The sequence below is a fragment of the Ammospiza caudacuta genome, chromosome 2 (genome assembly GCF_027887145.1).
Source record: "Ammospiza caudacuta isolate bAmmCau1 chromosome 2, bAmmCau1.pri, whole genome shotgun sequence".
Classification (NCBI taxonomy): Eukaryota; Metazoa; Chordata; class Aves; order Passeriformes; family Passerellidae; genus Ammospiza; species Ammospiza caudacuta.
Genome location: NC_080594.1, coordinates 53214491 through 53230749, shown reverse-complemented (window position 1 = coordinate 53230749; position 16259 = coordinate 53214491). Strand labels below are relative to the sequence as shown.

At 37.3% G+C, this 16259-nt stretch overlaps 1 protein-coding gene across 1 annotated transcript in view; it reads right to left on the bottom strand.

Annotated features, from left to right (window-relative positions):
- Positions 1–2324: 2324 nt before the first annotated feature.
- Positions 2325–16259, bottom strand: part of PDS5B (PDS5 cohesin associated factor B) — a 101256-nt gene continuing 87321 nt past the window's right edge. The window contains exons 30-35 of the mRNA XM_058800654.1: positions 14564–14709; positions 12414–12519; positions 8547–8989; positions 8354–8455; positions 5326–5467; positions 2325–3748 (exon numbers count right to left, since the gene is read on the bottom strand). Coding sequence (XP_058656637.1) covers positions 3713–3748; positions 5326–5467; positions 8354–8455; positions 8547–8989; positions 12414–12519; positions 14564–14709 — 975 coding nt within the window. The 3' untranslated portion in view covers positions 2325–3712. The remainder of the gene's footprint in view (positions 3749–5325; positions 5468–8353; positions 8456–8546; positions 8990–12413; positions 12520–14563; positions 14710–16259) is intronic.

Here is a 16259-nt window from a genome sequence, read left to right as displayed (position 1 = left end):
GAGTAGCAGGATGGCCATCTAGAACTCATCTTGGTCATGTGTGTTTGCAGACACGAGCCTTGATCAAACACACTGCCATACCTGAATGTGTCTCTTTTAAAAAGTATTTGTAAAATATGTTCTGCACCTGCTTGGATGAGGCAGAGATGTATCCATCTCTACACTATATATATTGAAACACAGGCAAGTCTGTAAAATTATCCCAGAATAATTTTCCACAAACTCAGAAATTTGCTTATTGGTGGTGTCCTGTTTTAAGGTCCTCGTACCCTCTGTGTGCACAACTGTGAGAATATTCAAACAACATTCTTGGATTTGTACTTGTATTTGCACAGGATGACTGCATTTAAGAATTAACCCCACAGAGTGACAGGGATAAGTATGAATGATAAGTAAACTTGCAGGATGCAAAACCTACTGTGTGCATTCACAAAAGCAGACTTGGATAATCTGTCAAAACCTACACACGCAAAAAAAAGCAGCAAGAAAACCGCACACACCCCTCTCATGTTTGGTGGTGCCTTTTCTAGAGTATCAGATGACAAATGCTATGCCAGAATAATGTATTTAGGATTCAAGACTTAAGTTTTTTGCAAGTTACTCACAAACTGAGCATATTCATTTTTGGTGAAAATGTCTTTAATATTAGTATCTTTTTGTAAACTAATATTTTTGTTCACAGAGATCCAAATGTTAAAACAGCAAGTGTCAAAATATTTGAAAAGGGATTCAATTTTGCTAGAAAATAAAGTCAATTGGCAGAGTCAAGGATAGTTAATACAGGATTCTGATTATCTGAGGTGAAACAGGTATAGTCACATTAGAACTTTCAAACACTTTCATGTTTCCTCCCTATTAGTGGGTTAGCTAGCCCTAAATATTCATTATCTCAGTCTGTGACAGGTAAAAAACCACCATGCTTCTCGAATCAATGAATTATTTTTAAATACTAGTATAAAGATTAAAATCCCTGTTTGGATTTTGCACATGAACTACAGATCACTGAAAGTTTCCTGTTGCACTGCAGCAAAAAAAGGAAATGTGACAAAATATTTATTTGCTGCAAAGTACAGCAAGATACTTTGGTAATCTCACAAAAATGTCATACTGGAACTTGTTACAGTGAGTTCAATTTGATCTTTTAATGTAATACAGTACATTTTTATAAACTTAACATTATCATTGCAGAAGAGCATGCTAACTGAATGTTAGCAATTTATCTTTTATACATAATTATAATCTACTGTAGCTATGTACGCAGATCTCAAAATGTTAGTACATAAAATATTCATTTTCTTTATATGAGATGAGAATGAACTTAGAAGAGGTTTGAATACAAGAATGACATATTTGCTGTGCCTATTTCTCAAGAAATAATGATTTACACATTATTACCCAAGAAATCAACATTTAAATTGCAAAACTATAGTTTAAATTTACAATAAACATTATGATCAGTAATGGTGCATCAATATTCCATGAAGTTTAACCTAACCATGTTTATGCACATAAAGCCTCAAGAGTATGCAGCAGTTTCAGCATTACTTTTTCATTTTTTTTTTATAAAATTGACTTAAAGGTACATCTTCCATAAATGTTTTCAGTGCAATTCTGTCAAAGAGGAAAATACAAAGTTAGCTTTCAATCATTTTATACCATAAAAAACCCTCAACAACTTGCATTTGCACTGCTGAAGCATAAGTAAGCCAGTTCTGTTGTGCCAACTATTTCAAAGTATATTCACATCAACCATAAACTGCCTTTCTAGACAGCATTTCCCCCACATCTATAGGTATAAATGTTGAAAAGCTGAATACTGGAAGAGGGGGAAAAGTTAAGATGAGGCAGAATAATCTAATTGTTTATAATACTTTTTCCTAGTGGTACCAAAAAAATGAATAATGAAAAAAATTCTAAGGGTTGCTTGTTTTATTAGTGACCTTACAGTTTGGAAATTGGTGGATTTGTGGTTTAGTATTATTCTTTCCTATAATCTTTACAGGTAACCTTGCAACAACAACTTATTTATTGATGGATTATGTGAAAATGCTCCATTATTCAGTGAAATAAAATTTTCTTAGGTTAGAAATTTATTTTTCATGTGTTGTCAACTGTAGGGAACCAGAGGGAGAACAGCACCTGAAATTATGATGTGTGCTTGGCTAAGCAGAGTATAACAACTGATATATTTTGGTTCAAAGACAGTTTGTAAACTGTTAAACTGTATACAGGATACTGCTCTATGCATTTTGTTTCTTTTGTTGTTGTTTTTTTTTACAGATTATAACTAAAAAAAAAAAAAAAACAAAACAAAAAAACCACCTCCAAACAAAACAAAAAAAGCCCCAACACAAACCAACCTCTCTCTATTGTAGCACAAAATAAAAACAAAGCTTCATTCAAATCTTGAATACTTTGACCATAATAATTGACAGCTGGTTATTCAACAAAAAACTTAGCTCTTCATACCAAAAAAATTTGGCTCAAAAATCAAAAACAAAACAGAAAGGTACAATAAACTCTCAATAAAAGGATCTCTCATGAGGCAACCTACCATATACTACTGCTAGATACGAGTTTCAAAAAAAAAAACATTACATCCCATTTTCAGCACATTTTTCATAAACATGCAACTTCACTATAAAATACAAAACACTTGGCTCTCAAGAACAGCTTTATAAAGACACACTGCATCAATAAAATTTCTCTTTGTGATTAACTTTACATTGTAATAAGAACTGTATTTTCACTAATGTTTATATATCAGATTTCATATTATAACGTAGTAATAATTTGCTCTTTGTGAACATCATGTTCAGAAGGAAATATCTATACACATTAACATACTAGACTATTAAAAACTCAGTTACAGAATTTTATTGATACAGTAGATTAATAAAAACTGATAGGGGAAGATAAAATGGGTAGGGTATTCAGTACATTATTTAATAACACACTTTTAAAATTAAAGTATTTTAAATCCTTTTTGAATTTTCAATGCCACTACAAGTCCAGAAAAGTCTGGCATCAATACTGAGGTGTAAAACAAAACTTCTTTCCAAATTTGCATGTCTTGTATTATTCTATCCAATATTGTTCAACTGTAAAAGAAAGTAATTTAGCACCTCTGATGATAGGTAGGTGCCTGAAGGTAAACACTAGGTTATATTCATGAAGGACACAAAGACTGTTTTTTCTTCTTCTTCTTCTCCTCGACAAATAGTGGCAAAAGAATGTGGCACTATTTGTTCAACTGACTTGTTTTTCACAGTTAAACGTCAACAAGAGTACAAATACGAACACTGACAGATATTGCTTGAGATCAATTTTCAACAAACTCTGTTCTTTTTTTAAATCAATCGATCCAATAAACAGTGGGGTACTGTCAGTTTAAAGCCGCAGATAAAAGCTATACAAGCACTTTATAAGTCAGAAACATTAAAAAAAGAACTATTTACAGTTTTCTTCTTTAGTTCATATGTCTACAAAGCCAGCGCACATTACACTTCACAAAAATCCACAGTTAATGATATCAACATGTGTGTGGCTAAAGCTTGTGACCTAGGGACTGCAAATGCAGGGGCAGTAAAATAGGTTTTGTCTTCTCTTCAGCAACCCCATTTGTGCACTAACAGCTTCATTCAGTCTCAAGCTTTATATTAAAAGCATTCTTCAAAGCTTTCACCTGGAAGGCTGGTAACTACATGCTCACTCATCGTCTTTCCCTTTTGGAAGTTCTGCGACGGACCTATTTGGAGAAAAGATATTTGAAACGTTTTTTACAGAAAAAAAAAAAAAAAGAAAAATTCAAGAACAAATACATTTTATAATGGAAAAATGCTCAGGCTTACTCAATGTTTGAGTATCCATATGCAGTGTCATTCATTATTCATTTGGTCACAAGTACAAGTCTCAGTCAATGACCAACTCCATTTACTGAGCCTGCATGCTTAATGGAATTCACAACAATGCAGTTTCCTTTCTCAGGGTTTTCATACCACCCTCAGATGCTCCAATCACCAGATTTATCCAAAAGTGTGAAGGCATTCTCAGTTTTAGTGTGACTACTAACATTGCCAATGTATTTGTATGAAATAAAGATAAAAGTGAACTCATTTTAACATATGCTGGTAAGAGGAAGAGATAGTTTAGGATTCTGTTCCAAGACTCGATGCTTATTTTCCAGTACTATTCATTCTGTGTGTCTGTTTTGTATTGTAGGAGCTGCTGGGGGTCGCACGGTTGGGACGGATGGATATGAGATTTTTTTTGAAGCTAAGTCGTATAACTTGCAGTTTATTGCAAAGGGCGTGGGTGCAGGGCCCTGTTGCGAGCTGCCAGCCGCAGCTCAGAGCAGGCCCGAGAGAAGAGAGGCTTAAAGTGTAAGAGAGTTAAAGACAAAGGTTTAAGAGCGGAGAGCATGTGGAAAGGAGGGGGTGAAGAAGTGCAGAGGAGAAGACAAAGAGACAAAGAGAGAAAAGGGCATGAAGAAGAGCGGGACAAAAGGAGAGAGAGTGAAAAGAGATAGAGCAAAGAGATAAGAGAGCGCGAAAAGAGAGCGAAGTTCTCGTAACAATACAATAAATCATCTTCAGTGTTGAATATTCAGATTCTCATTAACCAATCTACTACAGCATGCATATCCTATAACATTTCTATACAACCTATAAGAATCACTACATTACTATACTGTGTTTACGTTTTAAACCCTAAATCTTATTCTTTGGGCCCCATCTGCCAAGCTGCAGGGCTTGCTCTGACTCTTAGGCTTGCTTGCTTGCAGAGGGAATTGTTTCTTCTAGGGGGGATTACATTCAGCTGGTCACATCATTGTTTTTTAGCAACTAAGGCTTCTCAAAGGTTGCTTTCATTTCAATCTCGCTTATAGTTTCTATATTCTCAAAATCTTTTGCCAGGCAGTCATATTTATAAGGCTTTCTTGTTTCATCCTCCCCAACATTGTATAAAGAAGCTTTATTCATTATTAAAATCTAGATGAGAAGAATTGCAGGAGTTACCTGGAAAATAATTCCCATGAGATGCTACACAATTCTGGCATACAGATAGGAAAGGCTACACAGGACAGAAACTTCAAGATACTTGATAAAAAATTATATTTTCTAAGAAATGCAGATTCTCTAGGAAACTACAGTGCAGCTCCACTACACAACAGTGGCAGCTGACAACCACCCCATTCATTTTAAAGGAGGACGGTTAAGTTCTAAAAACAAGAAATCATTCTAAGAAGAGAGGCCATTGTCTGATCACCAATACACAGAGAACACCACAAAGACTCACAAAGAAAAGCTCAGGCATTTCTCTTACATTGATTGTGGAAACTTCCTCTTCTTCCATTACTTCTTCCTGGGGAATATCATCACTGACAGGTGAACTGCTCTGAAACACATCCATCTCTTCACTGGATTCATTCTCTTTACTGGCTGCTTGTTTGGAACGCCCTGCACGGCTACAATGAGAAGAAGAATAAAGATCAGCTTCACAGCACCTGTACATCTACAATATGTATGTATAAACTGTATAACAGAGCAAACATTCTAGTTCACAAAAACAGCAACGTTACCATTTCATGTTATATAATTCTGCTGTCTTTTACACCTGTCTAGTTCATCCATGCACAGAACTGAAGTGAAACTAGGAGGCTGGACAACACCATTTGAAAACAAAATTGTTCCACAATAGAGGCCCAGGAGCACAAAGCTGAACAATTTTGCCTCTACAGACGTGGCAGATTTTTCTTGTCAGTGCCATGATACAGGCCAAAATAGGTTGACACAACACTAACCAGTGAACAGGAAAAGCCAAACAGCCAGAGACTGAATATTTTTTGCTAGTTTTCTCTCTATTCAATTTCATGAACAGATGTACGCTACTTCTCCAAGACTTCTTACACAACAAATCTGAATAATTGCATCTGTTTTTTCAGACCTAGAACCCATATTACTACCCATGAAATTAACACCTAAAATGCAAATCGTCCAAGCTATTTAGGGATAACCAGTGTAACAATACTTTAATCAGGATAATCAAGAACAATCACTCAACAATTCCTTAAACTGTCTGTGTTGGTTATGGGATTTGTGCCACAAGCAGAAAGCACTCATTTGCTTAAAAGGAGAATTAGCCAACACTCCTTGCCTTTAAAAAAAGCCAACTACAAATGTATCAAAAACTCCACAGTTGCACCTACAATACAGTAGCACAATTCAGAATCAAATCACCGAATCATCCCATTTACTGCAGGTGCAGTCTTGGTGCACCCAAAGTTGGTGACGTTTTGATTGAAATGAAACCAGAAACTCAGTTCAAGGCACACAACAGACAGACTTCAATCTCCAGTGGGGGCACAGATCCAAAACAATCGTACTCTGATGCTATCACATCGTCAAAGTGGTAGGAATTTTCAACCCTGAGAACCAATAAAATTCAGACAAAATAAAATCTCTCAATTGCACAACAATTATATTATTTCCAAACCAACCAACTTGCCATCCCTTAACAAAAATTAGCCCAACTCAAGTCCTCCAAGACTGGTAGAAGCAATGGAATTGAAAAGGAAGCAGAAGAATGATTCACAGGCTAGGTTCTTCCTTTCATATATCACAAAAATAAGCCTGTTCACATGTGCTAATTGGTAACCCAATTTGCTATCAGAAATAGGTTATACACTACCACCCACGGGATACATTATCACCTCATACACAAAATCCCAAATTCTTATGCCAAATCCACTCCCAAGGAGCACAGAAAGCTTTAAGCATTTGGTATAAATATATTTATCTTGCAGAACACAATGCTGGCTCAGTCTATCAACTTCCTTCAGTGAAAACTGATGTAGATGAGGGAGAAAGGCTTAACTACAATGCACTATGAAGACTGAGAAATGGCTACTGTCTCACCTTTTCCTTGCAGATTTGGAAAAAGAACAGTCAAAATATGAGTGGTCTGATAAAACAAACAAACACAACCCCATTTTTACTTTTTAAATGAAATCTAGAATAGATCCAACAACTTTGAACCCTGACAGCTGACAGGAACAATGTACATCCATGTGAATGAGAGTTATGCTGGTTATTGATTGTGGGTAGTGATATAGTTTACTGTCCGCTTAAAATGGAGTAAAGAAACACATCAACTTCACAGAGAAAAGTTATTTAAGTATTTAGTAAAAGGCATGTTTGACAAACACCACATAGCACATCACCCAACAATAACTTGTTGGTTTGTCTTCACTGCATGGCAGAAGCAGTTTCCAGCCCTTGTTCTACCTCACATGTGGTAGTGATTTCTGGAGTAAGCAGCCAGTGTTGGTCCTGCGTTTCTGGTTACAGAGTAAGGGAGAAGCACAGGTCTGACCTGAGGCAGGGAAACTGGAAAGGTCAGGATGGATTGCATGCAATATGCCAGATCATGTGATCCGGAGTGAGCCCAGAATTTAAAATGAGGGCACGAGCTTGTTCAGGCAAGGTTCTCCTGTAGAGAAGATCCCTGCTTTAAGGCAAGTCAGTACACTACACTTCCAGAGGAAGAGCAATGTGATGCTAAGCCCAAAAGCCAGTAAGACAACAGAGATATTCAACAGTGTCAGACAGTAGATGTCCCCAAGTGGTGCCCCAAGGAATTTATATCAGGTTTTAGAAAAGTAAATATTCTCCATGAGCTGCAGTTTGAGACAAGTGGTCAAATAACCCCTTGTGCACCTCTGCTTACATATATTATCTATACATGTACAGAAATGTACAGATACCTGTATTTTCCTATAGCAGGCACAAAAAAATAAAGCTAGCCAACGACAAGTTTACCTTTATTTGGGAATTTAATGCACTTCAGAATTTTCAGAAGCTACTACCCTTCACTGATCACAACACATCTTTTCCACATGAAAATTATTTAAGTGGATAGTAAGAAGGCCACAAATTAGAAAGTGAGCATTAATTTAAGGAGAATCAGCATAAACTTGATTCTCCACAATTCTGTTTCACCATAGTAACAATTTGATTCTTCCCCACTATCTGAAACAAACAAGGCCACTTTCCTCTCCCCTAAGTCCTAATAAAGCCCTATCTTCAAGGCCTCTGTATGCTTTATTGACTTTTCTCCCAAAAAAGCAATGCTACACACATGATACCTGAGCACATTACAATTATTTACAGCCTCCTGCTCTGTTGCGAGATGCCCTAGGAGAAGCAGCTAAGGAAAAAATTTTAGAAATAACAAAAGCAATTTATTTTCTTAACTGTCAACTACAGCATTCCAAAGTATTTTCAGTAAAGGCTTGCTTAGGGGCACAGAGGCATTATTTAATTTTCACTAAACACAAATTTAGAGGACTTACACTTTTTTTTGCTGTGCTGGTGGTGTTTGTGATGACCTTCCTCGTCTTTTCTGTGGCGTAGACTGTGCTGATTCAACTGTACTAGTTTCAGATGGTTCTGCTCTGTTTTGAGGAAGACCCAAATTGCAAAGCATCAAATTATAACTAATGTCCAAAGATAAAAAACACACAGCTTACAAGAAGATGGACTTACCTCTGCTGTGTTCTTTTTGATGTCCTGTTTTGCCTGCCTTTTGGTTTTTGTTCAATATTTTCAGTTTGCCTTTCTTCCTCCTCCTCCTCCTCTTCCACTGCAGCTGCTGGCGGTTGTTTTTTTTTGCTCCTTTTTGATGACTTTGCCACTGGTTCTTCCTTTGGCGCTGTCCCATTATTTGTTCTGGTAGGGCGTCCTCTTCTCCCTTTCTTTGGTGGACTGTTCTGTTCATCCTCACTTTCTATCACATCTTCTTTTAGCCTTTTTTCCTCTTGCCATTGTGTTTCATCAGCTTCTGATACAACTGCAGGTCTCTTCCTTCCCCGTTGACTACCTCTAAGCTTCTGCTCTTGACCCACTTTATTCAGGTCATCTATGCTTAGCTTTTCTTCTGAATCTGTGATAGTGGCTTTCTTCCTTCCTCTAGGCTTTTCCATCTCTGACTGAAAAGGCAAGATTGCACCATTAAATTAAAAAATTAAACTGCCATATTAACAGTCACATGTAGAAGCTTCCTCCAACAAGACAGTCTTCAAAGTGCACAAGTTGTCTCAGATTGTTTACCGTATGCATTTTAAAAACACTAGCAAAAATATAAACACACACCTACATATAAAATACCAGACAATGCAGACAGATTATTTGAAAGGTGAGTAGTTAAAACCCTGAAGTGTGTAAGGCCTTCCTCATTTGTACCCTCTGCTGTGTCCAACACAGTAGGACAGAACATCCATAACTGCATTTCTATCTAACAGGAAAACAAAGACAGAGAAGATGGGAATTGCCAACTTGTGCCTTCAGCTCTTGTTGTGAGCTGCAGGATGCTTATGCCTGTCTCCTGTGCCAGCACTGGCAAGGCACTAATACAGAAGACAGTGGGCAACCTGACTTTAGAGCCATAAAAGGAAGCACAGGAATTAGTGGTAGCTGCCGAGTCACTATTGTCAGAGCTGTACCAACATTTGCTCCGAGCAGCAAAACAACCCTTAAACACTCAAGCCTTAAAACAAACAGCTTGGATCAGAAGGGACCTCTGAAGATCATCTCATTCCAACCACCCTGCCATGGGCAGAGACACCTTTCACTAGACCAGGTTGTTCAAAGCCCCATCCAACCTGGCCCTGAACATGTCCAATGACAGGGCCACAACTCATCTGGGCAATCTGTTCCAGTGTTCCACCATCCTCACTGTAAACAATCCCTTTCTTATATCCAATCTAAACCTCACCTCTTTCAGTTTAAGACTGCTCCCCCCTGTCTCATTACTACAGGACAAGTCAAAAGTCTCTCTCCATCTTTTTTACATGCCCCTGTTGTATTGGAAGGCCGCAATAAGGTCTTCCCAGAGCCTTCTCTGCTTCAAGCTAAACAATCCCAAGTCTCCCAGCCTTTCCTCTTAGCAGAGGTGTTCCAGCCCTATGATCATTCCAGTGGCATTTCTCTCTGGGTCTCCTCTAACAGATCCATGTCTGTCTTCTAATGGGGACCTACAGCTGGACACAGCACTCCAGATGAGTGTCCCAGGAGACATCAAGAATCCCCTTCTTGCCCCCACTGGCCAATCTCCTTTTGATCAGCCCAGGACACAGTTGGCTTTTGGGCTGTGAGCACACATGGCTGGCTTGTGTCTCATTTCTCATACATGACTGACCCTGAGAGTCCTTCTCTGCAGGGCTGCTCTTAATCCCTTCATCCCTCAGCCTATATGGCTACTGAGGATTGCCTGGAGCCAGGTGCAGGTCGTTGTACTTGGAGCTCTTGAACCTCCTGATGTTCCCCTGGGCCCAGTCCTCAAACCTGTCAAGGTTCCACTGGATGGCAGCCCTTTCCTCTAACATATCAACAAAGATAGAACCCCTTCTGAATCACAAGGTTTGAAAACATATTCATAGAAACTATTCCTTTTTCTCTCCATGCTCTAGTTCTCTAAAGAGCACAGTAAAGAGCCATAGACAGTGCAAAGATTTCAGTAAGCAGCTGCTAGGGCAATATTGCCCCAACCAACCCTCCGAAAAATAAAAGCAGAAAATATTACCTATCCACCATTTCATGGGTGACTCTTTCATTTCACATCATGAAATTATCCAAAGGTCCAAATATCTACACTATTTCTGTTTCATTCCAATGTTTGTTTCATAGTAACACTACTGTATTTCAACACATTTATTAGTATTTACCACGTTGAAATTTCATCTACATAAACAGAGATACATAATTTAAAACCTGAATGAAGATTTTTTTTCCCCGTACATCTGCCTTATGACATAACATACAGGTCAGCTTACATATTCATTCATGTTTCCATTTTAACCAAAAACTTTTTTCAAGAAAAGCAGAAAGAAAATCTAGGAAGGATATGAAGGTAAAAAGGAAAAGAAATTGAAGGACAAAAAATTACCCTAGAAGAAAATAAGAAAAATGTTTGAACAATGATGACATCTCCTGTCAGTTCATTTCTTCAGTGACATTCTCGTTATTCCCCATTTTATTTGCTTTTGCAGATGCACATCTGTCACTGCAGCTCCTTTTAGCCAGTAAGTAACTGCTGCCAATTCTCAAAGTAAAATTTCTCCCTGGGGCTAAACAGTGTCCCACAGCCTTAGAACTAAGGTGTTAATCTGTTAATCTAAAGTGTTAATCTAGACAAATATCCTGAAGAGCAATACCTTTAGAACATGGACCTTCTGCTACGCAATGAAAATCCTGCTTCTCAGGTAATCCTTGCTGTAATCTGCTCCCCATCTCCAAAAAACCCAAAATGTATTCTGAATCCACTATCTTGAGCAACTTGCTTACAGATTTGAAGTGGAATGATCCTCTCAAAAGTATTCAAGACACTGACCTGTATTTGCTTTATCACTGAGCTTTCTCAGTAGTTACTATTTCAACTAATGCTTCTAAACATGAATTGCATGCCAGGAGCTGTCTGGACTCTCAGACTTTAGGGTTTACAGAAGTGTTTTGTGTGTTTTTTTTTTTGACGAGAGATTCCAGATTTTTCTTATTTAGTTATAAACTGGTTTGCTTTTCCCATAGTGTATTATAGTTACTTATACTTCAAGACAAGCAAAAGTTCAGGAATTTTTACTAGTCAGTAGCTTATGTCCCAACCAACCTAGAAAAATGCACTAGAATGACAAAATGAGAGAAAAGAGAAATGTCAGAGACAGTAAAAAGAAATAAAGCAGCAGTGACATCAGATACAGGACATGTTTAATGCAGCCTAGAAAATCCAATTCTAGCAAATCTGATCTTTTTACTTTCTCATGCGTATCCCAAATACTACAAAATTTGCAGACTGTCAACTGCTATTAAGGCACAAAGAAGTGAAACTTACTACTGGTAAGGGAAATTATTATTTTATCTGACCTGTTTTTAGAATTACAATACAATTATAGTTTTCTTCTGTGGTTTACTTTTCTGTGTTCTGATACAGGTATAAATACTGCTTAACGTAATATTTAGCCAGCTTGCAACTTCTTCTACATATTAAAGTACTACATCTGAGTGAGATGTTTTATATCCTCATTAGGAACCTTTCTTATTACTGAACTACATATAGATACATATATATATCTCCATTGGTAAGAATTAGTAAGGATACTACCACTCTCCTAAACCTCTGTAACCTCAGGGACATGATTTCAAGGTGGACTTCACTCTTCCGAGTTAATGGCCAGATTGATGACCTTTAAAGGTCTTTTGCAACCTATATGACTCTATGAGAAACAGAACCTTTTTTTTCATTGTATTTTCATATCCAACTCTAAACATATTTTCCAGTAGTTTAAAATATCAGCTCATTTTCATGTTTCAACATATTTTTTAATTATCTCAAATATCATCACATGAATCTTAACAGCTCACCCTTACAAGATCAGAGTCGTCCCTTTTGTCAGTTTTCTTTCCTGGTAAGGGTGAAGCCAGTGTGAATTCTTCATTTTCACTGTGGTCCATTTCAGTACTGTCAAGCCTAGGATGAATAAATGTATATTTCCCTCATTGTTATAATACATTGGGTAATCATTAAAAAAATACTGAGGACAACAATTTTCATTAAAAAAATCTATTAATAAACCAAAAACAATTTGGCAGAAGGAACCTTTCACTGTGGGTACTATAGATATCAAGGGTCACAAGCCACATCCTTTAAGTCTCAAGACAAATGTTTGGATCAAAACCACATTCAATTTCCTTTTCTCACTGGGAAAGATAAGCAGCCTTTTTAAACAGAAGAGTGTGAGTTGCAAGAGATTTGTTTGCATACAATTGCCTACACTTTCCTATAGCCATCAAAGATTCCCACAGACAGACCAGCCAAAGAACACACATCTTTCTATGGTAAGGTTTAGGCAATAAAACAGGAATTCAAATTTCCCTCTGCTTTTTGCAGCAGCAATTTAATTTTTATTTCAGTTTCTATAAATGCAATTGTGGACAATAATGCCTCCTGCATATGTAAAACACCAAGACCCACAGATAAAAGGTAATGCACAAAAGCCAATGCACAAGTAATTTAATTTCATCTGTAGAAGCAAGATTTTTAAATACCAGTGCATGCTTTTTAATGAAAAGAGATACGCTATGTGTGGAAATGAAAAGTGGTGCTGAAACACACAAACTCAACTCCCTGGCCTGGGCACTGCATAGCGAGTGAAAGATGTTCTGTCCCTCCTACAGATGTACAATCTGTATTAACTGGGATGTAATGGGAAGCTTAGGTTTTATACATCCTCTCAAAAGATGCAAATCTGCCTGTACATATTCAGACAGACTAAACTGGAAATATCGTGCATCCTGAATCCTTCCCATCTCTTCTCTTCGTCTTTGGCATCTCCACCCAAAACACTAATCCCTTAAACTTCAGTGAACTGGGGAGATCGTGAAGATGACAGAACATGTTAGGCTGTGAGTGCAGCATTTTTTAAAATTTGATCTCAGATTTGTTTTGCTGGATACAGAGAAGAATCTGGAGTCCTAGAACCTGTCATTAGCCAGTAATACAGTGCAGCATGTGAACCTGCATGACATGTATGAAATAAGCCTTTCTGCAGACTTTCCAGTGGAGAAATATTTCTTGTAAAACACTGCACCACATTTAAAATTAATATTATATATTGAATAGTCACACCAGTACCAAATGAGAAGTCTTAAATTCAAACATAACATTTCCTAAGTCTTGAAAGAATGCGAAACAGTAGAAAAAAATACAAATAGTGGAGGCTATACAATCTCTCACTGTCCATGAAAAAAAAACAACTAGTGACAATATGACTTTCAGTTAAAAGAAAAAAAAACGAACATAAGATACACAAACTGATGAATAACCTACAAAACTGGCACAAAATAAGCCATAATTTTAAAGACAGATAACTAGAAGATGACATATAGCATTACAGTGCATTCACCTCTCCATCACTAAGCTAACCTAAAATCCAAAAATATTTGCCTGCAAAGTCCAGCAAAGTGCAGGACTCGAGGAGGAAGTCGTGCAGGACCACTACAAAGGTCTAGCAGTCCTTCCTGGGTGGGATGTGTTTGTAGCATTACAGCCAGGTTCCCAGGGACTGCAGCTGTGTGTACACACACACACACACACCTGTGTACATATATACATGTGGGGGGATAAAGCAAAAAATCCCAACCCTGCCCTCAAAAAATTTAAAATACATGAGGCTTTCCTCTTCTCCTTCAGCCAATTCTGGATGTAATTTGATTCTGGAGTTTGGGGTTTTTTTGTTTTGTTTTGGAGGTTTTTTTGTTATTTTTTGTGTTGTTGTTTGTTTTTTGGTGGGTTTTTGTTTGGTGGGTTTTTGTTGGTTTGGGTTTTTCTAAGAAAATTTATTTCTGGAGTTAGAAAGCCATATTCATGATTTCAGTTATACCAATGTGGTACTTAACTTTACTTCAATGTAAGATAAAAGAATTCTGTCTTTTACTTAGAAAACATTATAGAAGTATTCAAAGTTTCCATTACAAATATTTGAAATATCAAAGATCCTTTGTTGTCTACCAACCTCCCTTTGATCCTTCCCGGAGAGCTTGGATTTGAACTGCTGCTGGCATTGCTTACAGTTTCCATTCGTGAAGATTTGGATTGAGACTGCTTGCCTGCTGACGAAAGAGGCTTATTAACTGCTCCAAGAACATTGGCTGCTTTGGGCTGAAACCAAAAATATATTTCCTTTATTTTAAGCTACATGTTCAGATATTGTTAACATGTACTATGCTTAAAATAGTCACAGATTTCACTTTCTGCAATCATTATGTTAATTTTAACACAAAGTGATAAACATTTTTGTATGAAGGCTACAACAGACACCAGAAGGAAGCTGAGGGAGCTGCAATCAAAGAAGTAGCTGCCACCAAAGCTGGTATTCTCTCTAGCCTTGGATTCTGTTCTCCTCTCATTGGAAGTGCTGTATGCTCACTGCTCACTGCACCATGCAGTCAGGCACTGTCACTTTGTGTGCCATTTGCTTTCTGCTGATTTATCTACCTGAACCAGCTCCCCATCTGCATTAGAAAAGCACCTGGCCCAGCAAAGCAGAAATAGCAGCACAAGAGCCCTTTCAGCAAAGGAGACATTACTGGCAACCACGTTAGTCTCAACGGGGAATAAATGAGAATCTCAAGAGCCAAATACTGTGGAGAAAATTCTGATACTTCTTGCACAGATTTAAAAATGTTAGGCTTTTATTAAGTGCCACAATTTCCAGACACTGGTGAGCTTCAGGTTATTAATTTAACTGGATTATCTTTCAGACCTGCCAACCACCTCCAGCTCATACTAACTTTTGAGAGAGCTGAAAGAGTTCAATTATTCCTAAAGAGAATGCCAAACACCCATGTACAAAAAATTTGAGTTAAAGACCATTCCCTGCATCTCTCATTATCCATCTTCTCCTTCAATATTAGATTCTAACTATGTCTGCAGTTAGTGACAGCTACAAAAAGTTCAACATGCATATCATATCAGCCTTGGGTGTTTCTTTTTTCAGAGCTACAGACGATGGAAGTTCTGGTTATACTTTTATAGCCAGAGGGAATTTTACACTTAGAAAGATTCATTCTGCACTGAGCACAAAAAAAATAGCATATGCTTTCCAAATATAAACCTTAGAGAACTAAATCCAGCTTAACAATTTACTTCTATTAGTTTAGAACTAAATGTTAATCAGTGTATGCTGAAAGAGCTCAAAAGCAAAGAGATTTTCAAATTCACACCCAACTGGATTTTCTGCTGAGGAGGGACTAAGAGGGCCTGCACAAAGAGCTCCTCCCTTCCACAGAATCTACACTCAAAGCCTTCCTGCCCTTATTGTTATCTGCTTATATCCACTCCACTAACATTCACCCAAGCCAGTCTTCCGCTTGCAAAAATAAGACAACCCAAACCAACTTTCATTTCATGCTCCTCCCATGATAGTGAAGAAACTGAAAATTTTTGTGGTCAAATACACCTCTTGCATTACAAAGTGTCAAAACAACACAAGAAGAGCTAGAGTACTCAGCACTAGAAATTTAAAATAATATAAAAGTTAACTTCAGATTCAAAAGAATTTCAATGATGATCTATTCCAATCCATAGATGTTGACTTTCAATTTCTCAAAGAGAAATCTGCTTCTTTTCCTAGCTTGCACTCCTCCTTTATTATTAAGTTACTATCTGACAGTTAATGCTTCATTAGTAAAGTTAAGAGTAATGAAGAT